This window comes from Aythya marila (genome assembly GCF_965140915.1).
Source record: "Aythya marila genome assembly, chromosome: 1".
Taxonomy (NCBI): domain Eukaryota; kingdom Metazoa; phylum Chordata; class Aves; order Anseriformes; family Anatidae; genus Aythya; species Aythya marila.
This window is the reverse complement of record NC_139042.1, coordinates 42,563,746-42,579,813: the sequence shown is the minus strand read 5'-3', so window position 1 is coordinate 42,579,813 and position 16,068 is coordinate 42,563,746. Positions and strand designations below refer to the sequence as shown.

The 16,068-nt window shown below is 35.8% G+C and overlaps 1 protein-coding gene across 2 annotated transcripts in view; it reads right to left on the bottom strand.

Moving 5' to 3' along the window:
- Nucleotides 1-16,068, bottom strand: part of PIBF1 (progesterone immunomodulatory binding factor 1) — a 120,043-nt gene that overhangs the window by 86,529 nt on the left and 17,446 nt on the right. For both annotated transcript variants that reach the window (XM_082752362.1, XM_082752363.1), the window contains exons 6-10: nucleotides 14,304-14,437; nucleotides 12,193-12,301; nucleotides 7,464-7,645; nucleotides 4,721-4,846; nucleotides 2,524-2,622 (exon numbers count right to left, since the gene is read on the bottom strand). In XM_082752362.1, the coding sequence (XP_082608488.1) occupies nucleotides 2,524-2,622; nucleotides 4,721-4,846; nucleotides 7,464-7,645; nucleotides 12,193-12,301; nucleotides 14,304-14,437 (650 nt within the window). The remainder of the gene's footprint in view (nucleotides 1-2,523; nucleotides 2,623-4,720; nucleotides 4,847-7,463; nucleotides 7,646-12,192; nucleotides 12,302-14,303; nucleotides 14,438-16,068) is intronic.

The window sequence follows — 16,068 nt, the reverse complement described above, 5'->3', positions numbered from 1 at the left end:
TACATCCTGACATCACAGTGATCTACTTTGAGGTCAAAACAACCAATTCTTTATCAGTGTAACACTTCCACAAATACTATCACTTCAACATTTTATTGGTATTCATAACTGGCTATTTACAAAAAGGTACCACAGACATCAGTAAGCAGAATGAAAATAACTGCACTTGACTAGAAAATTGGCTATTAGTTACACTTCTGATCACAAGATTTGCCAGGGGCTTTATTTAACCAGAATTCAGGCCAGTCAACATTCCACATACTTCTGAAGCTTTCAAACATGTTTGTTTATACAGATTATGATACCAGTGGTAACTACGATGAGTCACCTTGTTTTCAATAAAGCAGAACTAGCTGTTATAATCACTTAAATATAGAATTGGACAACATAAGTGCCCCTCTTTTATTGTTGGGGATTCTGGTTATATTAGATTTTTTTTTTGATCCACAAAACCATCATATTTCAGTCCACAGTAACCTCAGACTTTGGGGTCTTAAGTTATTTATTCCATCTCATCATGCCAACTTGCTACTTTGCAGTTCATTAGAGTAGATAATTTGGAATATGTAAACAGCCACAGTCTTGACACCTGTACTGTGGTTAGCAGGGATGCAATTAAAAAAAACAACTTTAAAGAAGTACGTCTTTTTCATTGTCTCAAGCAGAGTTTTCTTCTTTAAAAAGCATAGTCATCTGAGGAGTAACCTACTTCCTTGAGCTCCAACACCAGTACTCATCAACTTATTTAAAGGGAAGAAAGAAGAGTTTTACCTAATTGAAGAACTTATGAATAAAAAAAATTACAGTAGGATGGAGGCATGAGTATGTATCAAGATGATGGTAAATAGCATATTACTAGTTTTCTTATTTTTCCCCTTTAAAGAGGGAAGCTTATTTCTCAAAAGCCTTCAAAATTGTTTCTTATGTTTCTGATTACAGGGTATCTTCTCTTCTCAAAAAAGCAACAGTATGAAAAAGATAACAACATATAAATGGGAGTACAGCAGAACAGAAAAATATTTCCTACATGGCTTTTAAATTTTAAAATATAGTAAGAATTATAAAGTTGGTACTTCCATTAAAAAACAAGAAAGCATACGCATTCAAATTATCATAAGCTAGACCTATTTTTCCAGAGAACTTCTAGTTAGATATGAGTTCTGCAAGTCATAGTGAGTCATAACAGTGAAAGCTGCGAGTCTCATCAGAAATACGCAGTTGATTTGTACTAGCATTTTAGTTTGGTTCAGGAGATAAGTTTTGAACCAAGTTTCCTGGTTGTGCCCAGTTAACCAGCTTTGATTTCTATACTTAGATTTTTCTGCTGGAGCTGTTATCTCAAAGTTTGCTAACTGAATTCCTTTTTGAGAATCTAAGAACACCTATAATGCTTTCAGCCCAAACTAGAATCAACCTGAAGTCAAACCCCTGAAGCTGAGCATGAATGTCATGTCCCCTAATCCACCCTATTTACTCTAGAACTATACCTCATGTTTCACACCATTAGACAGTGCTGACATTTTTTCATTCCTTTGTGGTTAATGTTGGGGCAGTGATATTTCTTTGCTAGTATTGCCACTGCAAGGCAGGAGTTTTGCATTAAAAAAAAAAAAAAAAACAAGGCTCTAAATAATTTGTGCTTGTATTAAATTAACACTTCATCTGATTACTATGTGCAATTAAAAACAACTCCAAGCAAAAAAAAGTTCACATAACTACTTCCTTTGAGTAGACGATAGGGTGGCACACTTGGTTAGTGCACTGACCTTTTCTTTTTGGAAAAAAAGATATACACTAAACAATTAAACAAGCCCCAGAATTAAGGCCATATGACAAACTTACCCCAAACAGCTTTGATTATGGTCAATAGTTCTTAAATACGCCATAATTTACTAATACTAATAATAGCTGATATTCTAAATTTGCAAAAAGCAAGTACAAGGTGCTGCAGAGCAAGAAGGCAGACAGCAAACCAGCAGAGAATCAGTCATAGTTCCCCTATCCCCATGTGAACTGCACTGTAAGTTTGTACAGACCCTGTATTTTATACGCTGACTAGGAAAGAGGGAGAAAAGGGAGCAGTAAGAAAAGCATGTAGCAAGCTAATGCTTTATAACTACTGCTCTCTATCCCCGTTTTTAGAGAAATTATTAATTGAAGTCATAATAAAAGGTGTTTACCACTTTCAACTGAAGACAAAGAGGAGGTTAAGAGTTTGAGCACTGCTACAGCACAGTATGAAATATACCTTTTATTTCTACAAGAGGCATAATTAAGGTTGCATGTCTTTACAGGATTGTAGGAGGTGAATCAAGCATTCACATTGTTACTACACTGGTAATGCAAAAAAAAAGTTACGACTAAAATTAAATCTGTAACTTCATTTAAACAAAATTTTTGCAATTGAAATTATTCTTCACAAGCAGAAAGACAAACCAGTCATTCCTCTTACCTAAAACTCCTTGGATATAGGTGTACTTACACCTTTAGATTTATTTATATGCATTTTTAAAAGATACTTACTGGTCTAAGAGTTGGTCATATTTTCTTAAAGCATCCTTTTCAGCAATAACTGCTCTTTCTTTTTCAGCAACAGCATTATCTCTTGCTTCTCTCAAATTTCTGAACGAAACAGAAGTATTCTGTCAATATTCTGTTAGGAGAAAGACTTTTGCTTCATGGATTACTACTGACTGATCCCAACTCTAATACTACCTACTTCAGTTTTGGTAGAGCAATAGAGGGCTGTCTGTCTATATGCTTATCCATTACACTTCACATTACATTCATATATAGCAACAAAAATGAAAAATTTCCGGTTCTGAAATTCTGAAAACAATGATCAGACAACCTAGTTACACTTAGAAATCCATGAGCAATTTGGAATATGAGAACTATAAATTTCTTTTTTTTTTTTTTTTTTTTTTTTTGTAGGAATTCAATACATTCCAATAATTTTACTGGGTACTTCACTAAAAAGTAGGGGAATGGTGCCCTTCTAGCTAAGATAACTTACAACTTTTATGATAAAGAAGGAAAAGATTAGCCAGGCACAGAAATCCTACTTCCACATGCGACTAATTGCATAGTTAGTCATATAGGTTTTGCATATTGTTGGTGTTTCCTTCTGGTTTCTATCACACTTTTATTGGATCCCACCCCACCCCTTATTTTAGCTTCTTGGACTGACTCATCCAAGGGTAAAACGACCATCAATAAATTCAAGGAAAACATCAGTCCCGTCAGACTTCTCAAAGTGAGAAGGAAAAGAGTTAAATATTAAACTAGCTTAGTTTTAATATATTTCTATGCTTTGAGCTTTAAGATAAAACCATCATCTTAGTTTTATTTTCAGTCACAGGCAATCAGCATCTTATCACATCACATAACTTCAAACTGTTTTGCTCCTAATTTGGGCTTCCATCTCTCTCAACACTGAGGGGAAAGCACCATCTTTTGGTGACATTTTTTCAAAATTAATTTATAAAGAGCATGCACTAGAAATCCTTTTTCTTGTGAAATGTGAAGTCAAATATAAGCGATTTACACTTCAAAAGTAATTATTTCAAAGCGAGAAAAAAAGTGTAAATTGGTTCCAGATGCAAAGAAGATTTCCTTCAATGTTGTTAATTTTTTTAAATGATACATAGACCAATGTCAAAACTCAACCAACAGCCTAATAATTCTTTGTAATTCAATATAGATTTGAACAGAGGAAGTGGTGCGTATGTATATGTGCGTATATATACATTTTACTCACACTTGCAAAACTACAGAGTGATGCAATATTTTTAATTAGAAACTTTCAGTTGCCTGGAAGACAGACAGCAGGAGTCATGCTCTTTTTTTTTTTTTTTTTTTTTTTTTTTTTCACTCTGCAGAGCAATAACAAAGCTACCTATTAGAAGAACAGATGCTAATGCCACAAATATCTTTATATTATGGTTATTTTCTTTTCCACACAACACACAATGAGTTTATAGTGAATTGTTAAGTGCTCCTCCCATTTTAAAGGGGTACAAGTGGCAAAAAAGCAAGCTGAAAAATAAATATAGCACCAAAAGTCCAAGTCCCTACAGGGAACCCTAAAAACTTACATAAATGCCTAACACCGCACATAATTCCATGGAATTTAACAAGACAACACAAAATACAGAATTCAGTCCAGAGGTCTTTGCAGGACTAGGATCTCCTTCAAAAGATGATTTTATAATTTACAATAAATGAATGCTTTTGTGAATGATAATTCTCTAAGTCTCAAACAGATCAATTTTAGAAGTGTATCAGTCTTACTGGTTTTTCTCTCTTTATTTTTCCTGCTCTGCTTTTTGCATCAGTACCTTCCTTTCTAGTTTCCTGGCACATTTTCAAGACTGTCCATACAGCATGGCAGGTAAATCAACATATTTTGTATGAATTAACTAACACTGTACATCTGAACAAACTTAAAACCACTGAAGTTTATCTACAAGATGAGTTTTAATATTTCTTTTCATTAACACTGTTAATGTCAGTCATTTCATAATAAATTTAACACTTATCTTTACTGTGCAAATTTGTTTCTTCTTAGCTTTTACAGGATTTTCATTAATTTTATAATTGAACTTAATTTCTCACATTTTGTTTATCTCTCATTAAGCCAGTCAACTAATATTGTACCCCAGCACAAAACAGTACTTGCAAGTTTGTTTTAATTAGCTTATTGCCACATCTTATCTACCTGTTTTCACGTTCATACATCTCTTTTGAAGTGCTTCGAAGTTGTTCTATTTCTTGATTTGTTTTCAGTCTTAATTGTTCCAACTCCTCATGAAGTCTCTTTTCATATTCTGTTTTATAGTGGTCCCTATAAAAAAAAAAAAAAAAAAAAAAAAAAAAAAAAAAAACACACAAACAAATGACACAGGAATTTAAAATGAATTGCATGGCCAAAATATGAAAGCTTCAGTTGCAGCAGTACATTTCACAGTTTGATTATTATTCATTTTTCTGCAACTTTGCTTAGATGACATACTAGCCTGTCACTTTGCAAATTTACTGAAAATTTTACCAGTAACAAGAGCTTTCTACAAACTTTACAATATGTAAAGTTTCTGATGTAGAAATCCTTTGTCACCATCTACATGAGTGCTTATAATAATTAACCACTTAAAAGGATTTTTAGTTACTTACTTCCCAACATTTTCTAGCTTCTTCATAAGGGTAAAGGTCAGTAAACTTAACTACAATACTGCCATACTGCAAGATTTTGTTGTGTGCTATTTACACCTCATCCTAGGGGTAAAACGTTGTAAGAAACACTGAAGATTACGTGCTGTTGAAATTTGCAAAATAAAAATAAGAGATTTACTTATTTATCCTGTCAATATTACAAATAAATTAACTAAAATAAATATGTATTTTTAAGCAGCAGATATCAGAAGATTCCAGGATAAATCATCTCATTTCAGAGTAATACTGACACTTAGCTACTGTTCAAGAATGATCAATCCACAATGAAGCCACTGGTAGCCATTACAGGTCTGGAAATAAAAGCACATATAGGAAGAAATATGCATTTACAGCCATAAAAAGTTTTCGATTCCTTTGGATTTCCAGTTGTGGAATACCTTGTACTTTTTAGAAATCAGCACCTGAACTGGCCAAAAACTTCCTCTGAATTGAACAAACGCATAAAACTATTTACATATTACAGAACATATGCTGTTCAGGTTTTCATCCTTTCTTTCTTTTTTTTTTTTTTTTTAAATTAAGACACTGAATTTGAGGTGGCTCTTCAGAGTAAATATTTCTCCCTTCCTTACTCAAGCGCACCACTCTATAGCAAGGTATTTTGTGAAGATCTTTGATACAATACAGAAGTTAATGACCCAAAAAACACACTGCACTGAAATGCACATTAGAATTTTTTTTTTTTCCTGTTCTGAAAAGAACAGAAAGGAAACAAATGCTGAAGATCAGGACACAACTCTTACAGAATCAACTAGGATTATCATCTTCTTTGTATTCAGATGGTAGCGACTTGCTATTACCATAACTACTCATCATTTCTACAGTTGCAGAAATTATACTTCCCTCCAGTAGCAAGACTGTTAAAAGTCAGGAAGGTTCAATGAAAATTTTAGAAGAATCTGGAAGAGCCCTGAACACCCCCAGTGATGTCACCAGAAGACAGTTAAAACTGACACTTATTTTTATGGTAACTAAAATAAACAAGTGATACCACTTGTTTAATGGAAATATTCTAAGTAAGCAACTTGACAGACCTGCCAAGCACCTTTTAATGAACACTGAGCTGCTGCTGCTGAAGCAACTGTAGGGAAAGGAGTAATACTTAGATGGACTTCTGATAAGCAATACAAACTGGAACCCCATAGCTGGTAATTTCAGTAGAGTGCTCTTATATTTCCATTTAGATTACAATTTGTCTTTTAGTTGTGTTATAGGAGAGTCGTATTTAGGACACTTCATCTTAGTTATGAAAGGACACAAGATTTATAGATGCTGTTTGCATCTTGCTGATTCAAATAAAATGAAGGAAAGCTGAACTGGCTTCATACTCGAAGCTCAAGAAGAGATTCATCCAACCCACAGCTGTTTTGCTAAGGACCTTGCTAACCAAAAAAAGGGCTGTATGTTCATTAATGAATATAGGCAAATACCTGATATCATTTTGGGGTAAATTTTGAAGTAGTATTTTTGTTATCTAGATGTAGAGAAATGTAGATGATCCATGAACTGGATAACCTTGAAATTTGACTAAGAAAAATCTAAATGTGGTCTGAAGTTTTATAGTATAGTACTATATTTGTAGCAAGACATATAGGTAAATAATGTAGTATTTCCTATTTGACATCCTGTACGTATGCCAATATCAATTCAAATAGCATAAAAATTGGACACCATTTACCACATACATGTAATACACGACTAGCATACAATGGTCAATTTGTTCCTCTAGGCAAACGTTAGAATATCTGTATTCAGACCTGAGATATGAAAGACTGAGAGCTGATACGAAACAAACTATGTCCTATTTTAAACATTTGTGAAAATTAAATATATTTCATTCTGTAAAAATGGTTTAGATTATCTTTTCAAACATTCCTGTTTTTAATAAGGGTCATTTGTCAATGAAAGAGGTGAAACATGTACTTAGAATAATTTCTCTTTTTTTTGCAATTAATTACAGTTACCTTACTTTACTTACTAAAGAGCATTGTTGCCGTAAGCCTTCAGTACTGAAACCTTCACTGCTGTAGTCTTATATCAAAGTTTTAAGAAAATTTTGCTCACGTATAAATACACATTAAAAGCATGAGCAGCATTCTATTTCTAGTTACGCAAAAATAGGCTAGTTTTCTGGAAGCTAAGAATTTTTATTTTAAAACAGGATTTGTGCAAGAAACAAGGTAAAAGTTAAATAATGACTACTTGACAGAAGCGAAGACACACTAACTTACCTGGACGCAACATATTTTTCATACATTTCTTCCCTAGCTTTTTTGGCATCCTCTAACTGAACCTGAAGTCTTTCAAGACGATCTTCTTCATGTGCACAGCGAACACTAAGCTCCATGTTCTGGCGATTAAGATAATCTTTATCTTTTTGCAACAGGTTTAGGGATTGTTGTATGGTTGTCAGCTATAAAAGGCATTAAAAAGAACACTAACGTGAACTTCTAGATAAATATTTAACCAACACACACATACAGATTTTTCCCTTTTGACCCTATTCTATGAAACACTGAAACTGGAAAAAAAAATAAATATATATATATATATATAATCATGTTTAAGTTGGTGAAGCTCTACACTCAAAAAAAGACTTTAATAAAATTTCAATTTTTTATGAAACTTTCATTATTTATTTTTGGTAGTTGGCACCTGAAAAGGTGTAAAGAGCCCCATAATATTCCTGTGTATCTTTAACAGTTAGCTATTGAATAGTAATTGCACTGAATAATACTGATAGTACTAAATCAAAAACGATACATACTAAATATGTTTGTTAGTACAAACCCATCATCATACTGGCTACAATACTCTAAGAAATAGAAGTAAAGAGTTTAAAGGCAACAGACTGATTACTGCTCAATAAAGAAAAGGCAAAACTGATAGTTCTGGGGCTGAACTATGATTGTCACGGACAAAATAATGTTCCAGGCCAGGACCAAGGGCAAGGATGGCTATGCATCAATTTTTTTCACCTTTGTTTAGCACAGCATTGCTACAGATAGCTGTAACTGGTCTCCACATCTATTTGATATTAAGGTTGTCAGAGGACAACCACAGAGCATAATGTCACTGGTGCTGAGTGCTCCAATTACAAATACAATAGCAAAAGGCACTTTTATCAACTTCAATAATTTTGCAGTTTAAGCTCCCAAGGATGTCACATGTCAAGCTAAAAGAATAATAAATTAATAACTTATGAGAAATACGTCCCCAAAGACAGTAAACATCCTGTACACATTTTAAACAGAATTCATGCCTCCTAAGTCATAAAAGCACAAAAAGGTTACTTAAACGAGATATTTCAGTCACCCACAAGAAGCAGGTTAGCAGCTGAAAAGTCATAGGGAAAAAAGCTCTTCAGGCACAGTTCTCTCTATTTGACCACTTGCTGAACATGAACACCTTTGAGGATAAGGTGTAAATGCCTATCCTATACTTTAAGGGGAAAAAAAACACAAGACTGTCCACTCTCTCAAAGTAACAGGTTATATGTACAATCTACAGTGATGACAGACTTTATGCATTACTACTTGAAGAAAAATCTAGAAGTTCATAGCCCTCCAATTCCTCCCTCCCCTGGAATATATACTGTGTAAACACTTAAGCTTGAAGTGGCATTTTAGTTTAAAGTGGTACTATTTTTATTCCTTTTAAGATTTACTTAGTATAAAATTAATGAAAAAACATTATTGCTGCTACACTTCAGCCCTTGATGCCTTCATACATCTCCATGTACATGACAATACTTTCTTGGCCATTGTTGCAGGATGAGAACAAACCTGTATTTTGATATCCCCTTACAATGCTAAAACATTGATGAAGAAACAGCTTAACAAAACCTTCAGATTGCTATGAAAGAGAAAATAAAAGAATTTCTAACAAAACATCAAATTGTTTCTTTTTTTTTTTTTTTTTTTCCAGAAGATCTTTATGGCTACCTGCAAAATTAGACAGAAGAGTACTCTCTTAAGTGGTAGCTATAGTCACCACTTAATGTGTAACACTGTTCAGAAACCCTAAGGAACACAACCTGCCTTGAATTCTCTAAGAAGTAATTGGTATCACTATGCTGCCACTGTCAGTCAGCAGACAGAGATCTTCCACTTGATTTTGGGCCCCTTGCTACAAGAAGGACATCGAGGTGCTTGAGCAGGTCCAGAGAAGGGCGACGAAGCTGGTGAGGGGCCTGGAGAACAAGTCCTATGAGGAGCGGCTGAGGGAGCTGGGCTTGTTCAGCCTGGAGAAAAGGAGGCTCAGGGGTGACCTTATCGCTCTCTACAGGTACCTTAAAGGAGGCTGTAGTGAGGTGGGGGTTGGCCTGTTCTCCCACGTGCCTGGTGACAGGATGAGGGGGAATGGGCTAAAGTTGCGCCAGGGGAGGTTTAGGTTCGATGTTTGAAAGAATTTCTTTACCGAAAGGGTTGTTAGGCATTGGAACAGGCTGCCCAGGGAAGTGGTGGAGTCACCATCCCTGGAAGTCTTCAAAAGACGTTTAGATGTAGAGCTTAGGGATATGGTTTGGTGGGGACTGCTAGCGTTAGGTCAGAGGTTGGACTCGATGATCTTGAGGTCTCTTCCAACCTAGAAATTCTGTGATTCTTGCCCAGACAAGTACAGAACTCAAGAGTAACCTTCTTGTGCAGTGTCTCTTACGTATCACATTAAAATAAATTAATAAAATTCACAAGATTTATTCAGAATAGCTAATCAATTTTTTCCCTATTCCTTTTGGTGTATCCCGGTAAGATTTCTGTACATAAAACCAGCTTAAAAAGTAGCCTTAGTTTTGCACTGAAGTTGCATTGAGCTACAAATCACCTGAAAATTAGACAATGGTAATTAGAAACTGATGAAGTTTCTTTCTTGAGATTCAGTAAAGCAAAAACAAAATATCACCTTTTTCCCTCCTGGAAAGCTGTTGCAATGTTACACCTACCTCAGAGAAAAACCCTTTAGTGATTTTTAAAGTTCTGGATGATTCACTCCTAACTAGCTAACTTAAGGTAAAAAACTAATCCTGGAGGTTCAGTGAACAAATCCTCCCTATAAACAATCTAGATGCAGAAATAGTCATAATGGATACTTAGCAATGAAAGCTTGTACTGGTATAAGCAACCAAATCCTATAGATAAGCCAGTGGATTTGGAAACACTCTCCATATGTGTTTCTGAGTTCCTTGACCCAAAAGTTATCATATGTGCAACAGGGTGCCATCACTGAACCACTGTGACTCTTGGATGAATAAACTAATGAACTGAGAAGCAACAAATGAATGTTCCTCTTGACCTAGCAGGCCTCTGGCTCTTGGAAGGAATTTCTTTTGTGAAATACTAGTGCTACCAAATGGTAATGTTTGAGGCTTGTGTGAAGTGACTGACCTAACGGGAATCAGAACTCACTAGAACCCTAAGAAAGGTGAGAATCCCTCTGTATCTGACAAGGCATTTATTCATCTTCCCAACAGAAACACTTTCAAAGACTAATGGAGACACGTCGAAAAGAAGAAGTCTACCAGCCTAGCAGACAGACCTGCCCAAAAGGCAAGCAGCACTGGAATTCTTCTCGTCAATGGAAAGAAGAGGTCCAGAACACCAGTGTTTTTATTCCTGACACAGTCCTAATTTCTGCAAAGTGAAGGAAACGTCAGTAATGTTTCAGTTACCTAGGAGTCACAAAGAAGAGAAAACTACGTATTCCACATACGCGACAAAACAAGCCATACGGTAGCTCTGCCCAATCGTCACTACTGGTCAGAAAGATTTAAAGTAACTTGTAACTAACTGGTTATGCACCTTTTGGTAGAGAGGGCATACTCACAGCATTCAGCCTTTGGATGACTGAAACAAAGGAAGACTGAGCTAGAGAGCTAGGAACATGGTGTGTACACACATCCAGGGAAAAACACACGGCATATGAGCTGGCTGATATTGCTGTGAGGGTGCTCTCCTGCTTGGAAGACCATAGGAAGTAAGAGAGCCTTTTCAAGTAAGAGAGCCTTCTGACAGCTGGTATCCATCTTCAAGGTGAGGACCTAGGGAACTATGGGTTGGTCTAATCTAAACTCACTCCCTTCAAAGATTACAAAGCAAATCCTCCTGGAAGACGTGTCCACAAGCATGGAGGAACAAGAGACTAGAAACATCTAACATGGATTTACCAAGATCTGGCAAACCTGATGAGGCTGGCTCCCCAGATGGACAAACAGCTGTCAATGTCATTTACTTGGACTTTTGCATAGCTTTCAGATGCCTCCCATAATAAACATTTTGCCAGCAAGATATGGCTTGCATAGGTAAGTAAGAGATTGAACAAATTGAACATAAGCCACAATTGCATCCTGACAGCAAAGAAAGCCGTGTACCTACTAGGTTTTTGTACCAAAGCTCCCCATAAAGATAGACATTAACATACTGTACCAAGGCCAGAATTCTACCAAGATGGTCATAGGCTACAACACATGAAGGGGCTCAGAGAACGAGTTTTTTTTGTTTGTTTGTTTTCCCCTTCCTCCTTCCCTAGCTGCCAGAAGACAAATCTGGACAGGGAAAATCTTATTGTTATCTTCACCTATATAATTGGAACACAGAAACAGGGCCAGACTCTCAGAAGTGCATAGCGACAGGACAATAGGCAACAGCAACAAACCGCAACACCTCTGACCAGGTTTTACAAAGACTTTTTCACAAAGAGGACAGACAAACAATGGAACGGGTTGTCCTGAAAGGCCACAGAACGCCCACCCTCCAAGACATTAAAAACTTGACAAAGCTGTAAACAACCTGACATAAAGTGGCTCTACTCTGCATGGAGGGACTGGACCAGCTGGCATCCCAAGGGCCATCTTGATACAAATTATTCTATAGTCCTACAGGTGCTTACAGACTTGACTAGACAGAGAGTCAAACTCCCAAGTTGAAGAAAGACAATTACCGAAATATGAAATTTAAAGTTTACCTCTTTCGATAAATCATTTCTTTCTTTAGCTTGTGCTTTATGTGACATCTCTAATATTTCATATTTTCTTCTGAGTTCTGACAATTCATGTTCAAATGCATCGCGTTCACTGTTAAAATAAAGTGAAATTATTAGACACGTAAAATGTAATGAACAGGAGTCCTATGCTTTAGTTATTTCTCAGCCTTCTTTCAGTTCATGACACTGAATTCTACCATCAAGTCACTCACAGGGCAGCTAGTGTCTTATTATAGGGAAGAGTTTTCTTCATTTAAGTATTTAAACAATGATTCTAAGTTACAGTATACTAATTCTGAATCCCTATCCTAAATTATTTCATCCTCTTCTGACTATTCTTCTTTAGTGTAACTTTGGGCTGTACATTTCATTGCTAAGAGGAGAAATGTAGGTACCCTCATCTAGCCTTCCAGTTTTGTCAAGATTTTGGTGCTATTTCCCATTATAATCTCCTGAATCTTTTGCAGATATTTAAGTTGGATAAAAACTGAAGTGACTTCATTCCCATTCCTAATCACACAGAAAGCGAAGCACAGTTGTTCTCAATTGCTGCTCTCCCCTGTATACAGTCCCTTGATGCCAGAGGAAGTAACTCTATTCTTCTCATATTTAAAACATACATCATACATCTGCAAAAATTACCTTGGTGTCCTGAATAACAGTGCTTCCCATATGCACAAAGAAGCAACTCTGTCACCACTGTATCTGACCCTGTCAGAACAGTGGAATGAATGAGCCAGTGAGCCTGCAGTTTGGAAAAAAAAGCTGACCACTTTTATATTAAGCATAAGCATAGCTTTAGAACTGTGATAACTTGCATTACACCAGAACCAGAAGATTTAACACAACATTTTTAAAGGCAGAAATGAGCCTGGAAGTGATTAACTCCCGCAATGCTCCCAAATATCCTGATGCAGGCATGCCAATAGTGCTCCTTCCCCTCCTCTTCGTCTGTGCCTACCTAGATGAATACAACCTACTCTCTCAAATATAGTTTTGGCACGTTCATTCATGCCATTTTCAACTCAAGACTATTTTGAATGTACACTGTTAAACACAGGGGCCATTCACAAGAAAGTTATTACAATCCACTTAATAAGATGCAGTTGCACATGGGAAGCAAACCATAGCATCAATCCATCCTATTTGCAACAGGCTTCCAGGTAGATTCCAAGGTTGTTTTAGTATATATGGCTGTGAACAGTTATCCAGAAGACAGACCCTCTTTCAAATGAGTTAGTGGCACAGTCATTTGTGTCAATAACTGTACCTGAGATTATGCAGTATGAACAACAAGGAACTGACAGGGTGTTTTCTATTCATAAACCTCATTTTTGAATCCATTTCCCAAAAAAACTGCCAAAGGCCAGATTTCATGTACTCGGAAGCAAACTGAAAAAGCCGCTGGGGAGACAGACTGTGAAGTATGTGCCTGAGTGTATTTATAAAAAGTCCATTTTCACTATTTTGCTTTTGAGATGGGCACTCAAACCATAAGCAAGAACCCTAAAATTTGCATTTTAAAAATGGAGACGCTTGAACTTTCTGTAGTTGCACAAAGGTTTTCTTACGATTCTCTGATAAAGAGAATCTTCAAATCTCAGCTCTCATAACTGCCCTTCCAGATTTATGGTTGTTAAACACGTTAATGTTTAAATTGTTAAACATTATTTCCCAAGGTCCTACTCTCTTAATTCACTGTGTGGGCACCCCGCAGTAGAGCCCTGGCCATTTTTTTAGATCACAGCTTTTAAGCTCTAAGAATAGTATTTTGCCTAAGACGTTTGTAATTGACAGCCCCCATTTCTATAGTTGCAATGCAACAGGTAGGCTCTTCTGAAAAACACAGGAAATTGTTGAATAAATTTTAGGAAGATAATTTGATGCACCAGATTTTAACGTGTTTTTCATTTCATGACTGCAATGTTCTATGCGACATAGCTGAGTTATTAGTGGACAGGTAAGGTAAAATAAGTGGCACACAAGAGCCAAAAATCATGAAATGAAACTTCAACTTTGATTGACTAAACTAAAAAGCTTTTAATCTATTAATATTTGTGTATTAGTAGAACATGAAGTTTAGAGATACCTACCATTTTACTTTATCGTAATTCTCTTGTCTGTAATCACCTTGTTGAATCATCTGCTTGGTATCAGCCAGTTCCAGTGTTAAACGTTGGCATCTAACCTCAAGTTCTGACCGACTCCTCCGCTCATCTTCATAGCTCTAGAATGCAAGACATTTTAAAGTGACCACAGCTATACTTAGATTTTCTTGAAACAATCACAGTCCAAACATTGTGAAGTCCACTTGTATATATTCAAGCAGTAGTATTTTCATTTGTCAGTCTTGTACACACCACAAAGTAACCAGCTGTATGGATTGTCAAACTTATTTTATCTTATTTTAACTGTTGATTAATATACCTATTTTTTTCCTAATGCTCTTGTCCATTAGCCCAACTTCTTAGCCCTCATACATGTATATCCTACACATTTGTAGGACACTGGCTGTAACAGGACACAAGTCACACCACCTATACGACATTTTCAAAACCAGTCTGCTTGTGATGGTTGGTCATTCAGAAGCTTTGGGAACTTCTGTCAAAATTTCAGCCTTAAGACGTGACTATAGAATCAATCGTTACTCCACTGTAAATTAATTTTGCAGTCAAAAACTGCAGTAAGTACTTAATTTTTCAAAAGTAAACTACAAGCTATATTTTAGACAGGCATATAAAAGAACAGTAATTGTCTTTAGCTAGCTTTTAATAGGCAAGAGAAGTTCACAACAACAGGATATATAGACAGCAGGATATATGGAGTGGGTGAATCCTAGATATGGCTTCCTAGGAGGAGCAAATACAAGGATAATATTCAAGGATAGGGATGGAAATGTACAAAGAATGCTCTTTACCAAACTCATAGGCATCATAAAGCAACCCGAACAGAATGTCTTTTGGAAAAAACACCTAAATGCTTGTTAGACATTACAGAAATGCACAACTGACCTACTAATCTTACTGTAGGTATGTTGTTGACACATATACTTCACAAATTCGCAACTTTTACTTGCTATAAAAATCACATAGATCACAATTTTACACAAAATCACGGCTTTAAAAAGTTTTTCTGAAAATTCTGGAAGATAAATCAGTAAGAATATGTAATCTATAGACACAATTGTTATCCATCCTAATGTACTGATATATGTTGCTTATTTTTAGGTTTATCCTAATTAATGATATACATTAAGCAAGCCGGGACTATAGAAGAGTGTCTGTAAGTAATTAATGTGCCATAATTTCTAAAGATAGCATTATAATAACAGTAAAGCCTCTGTCAGATTATTTTTTTTTAAGTTGTTGTCTACCACTTAAATAGAGTTTCAAATATGGAACATACAGGTGCAAGTACAAGCGCAAATATGACTCATCTTGCAATAGGATACGGTGGTAAGGGCACTTGAAAGTTAAGTGCAGACTGAAAGGTTAAGTTTTGATACAATTCCTTTGTAGATATCCTGTGCCATTCCGTTACTAATATCATGCTGGAATTTATACACCACTCACAGAGTGGGCTATTAAAACTCCTACAGTCTTACAGATTTAGCACCTAGAAGACAATTACCAGAAGTATAAAATTAAAATTGGTGAACTACAGATGTGTTTCCAAGCACATCTCCAGACAAATCTGTCATGAACATCTCTAAAGCACCAATTAGAAGTTAAATATCTGCAAAATTTGCACCTTCTAACACCTGAGACTTAAAATAGGATTTGAATTTTACTCAACAAATCAGTTGTTAATGTCATGATAATGTCAAGCTACAAGATATCTCAGGCAATATGGGGACGT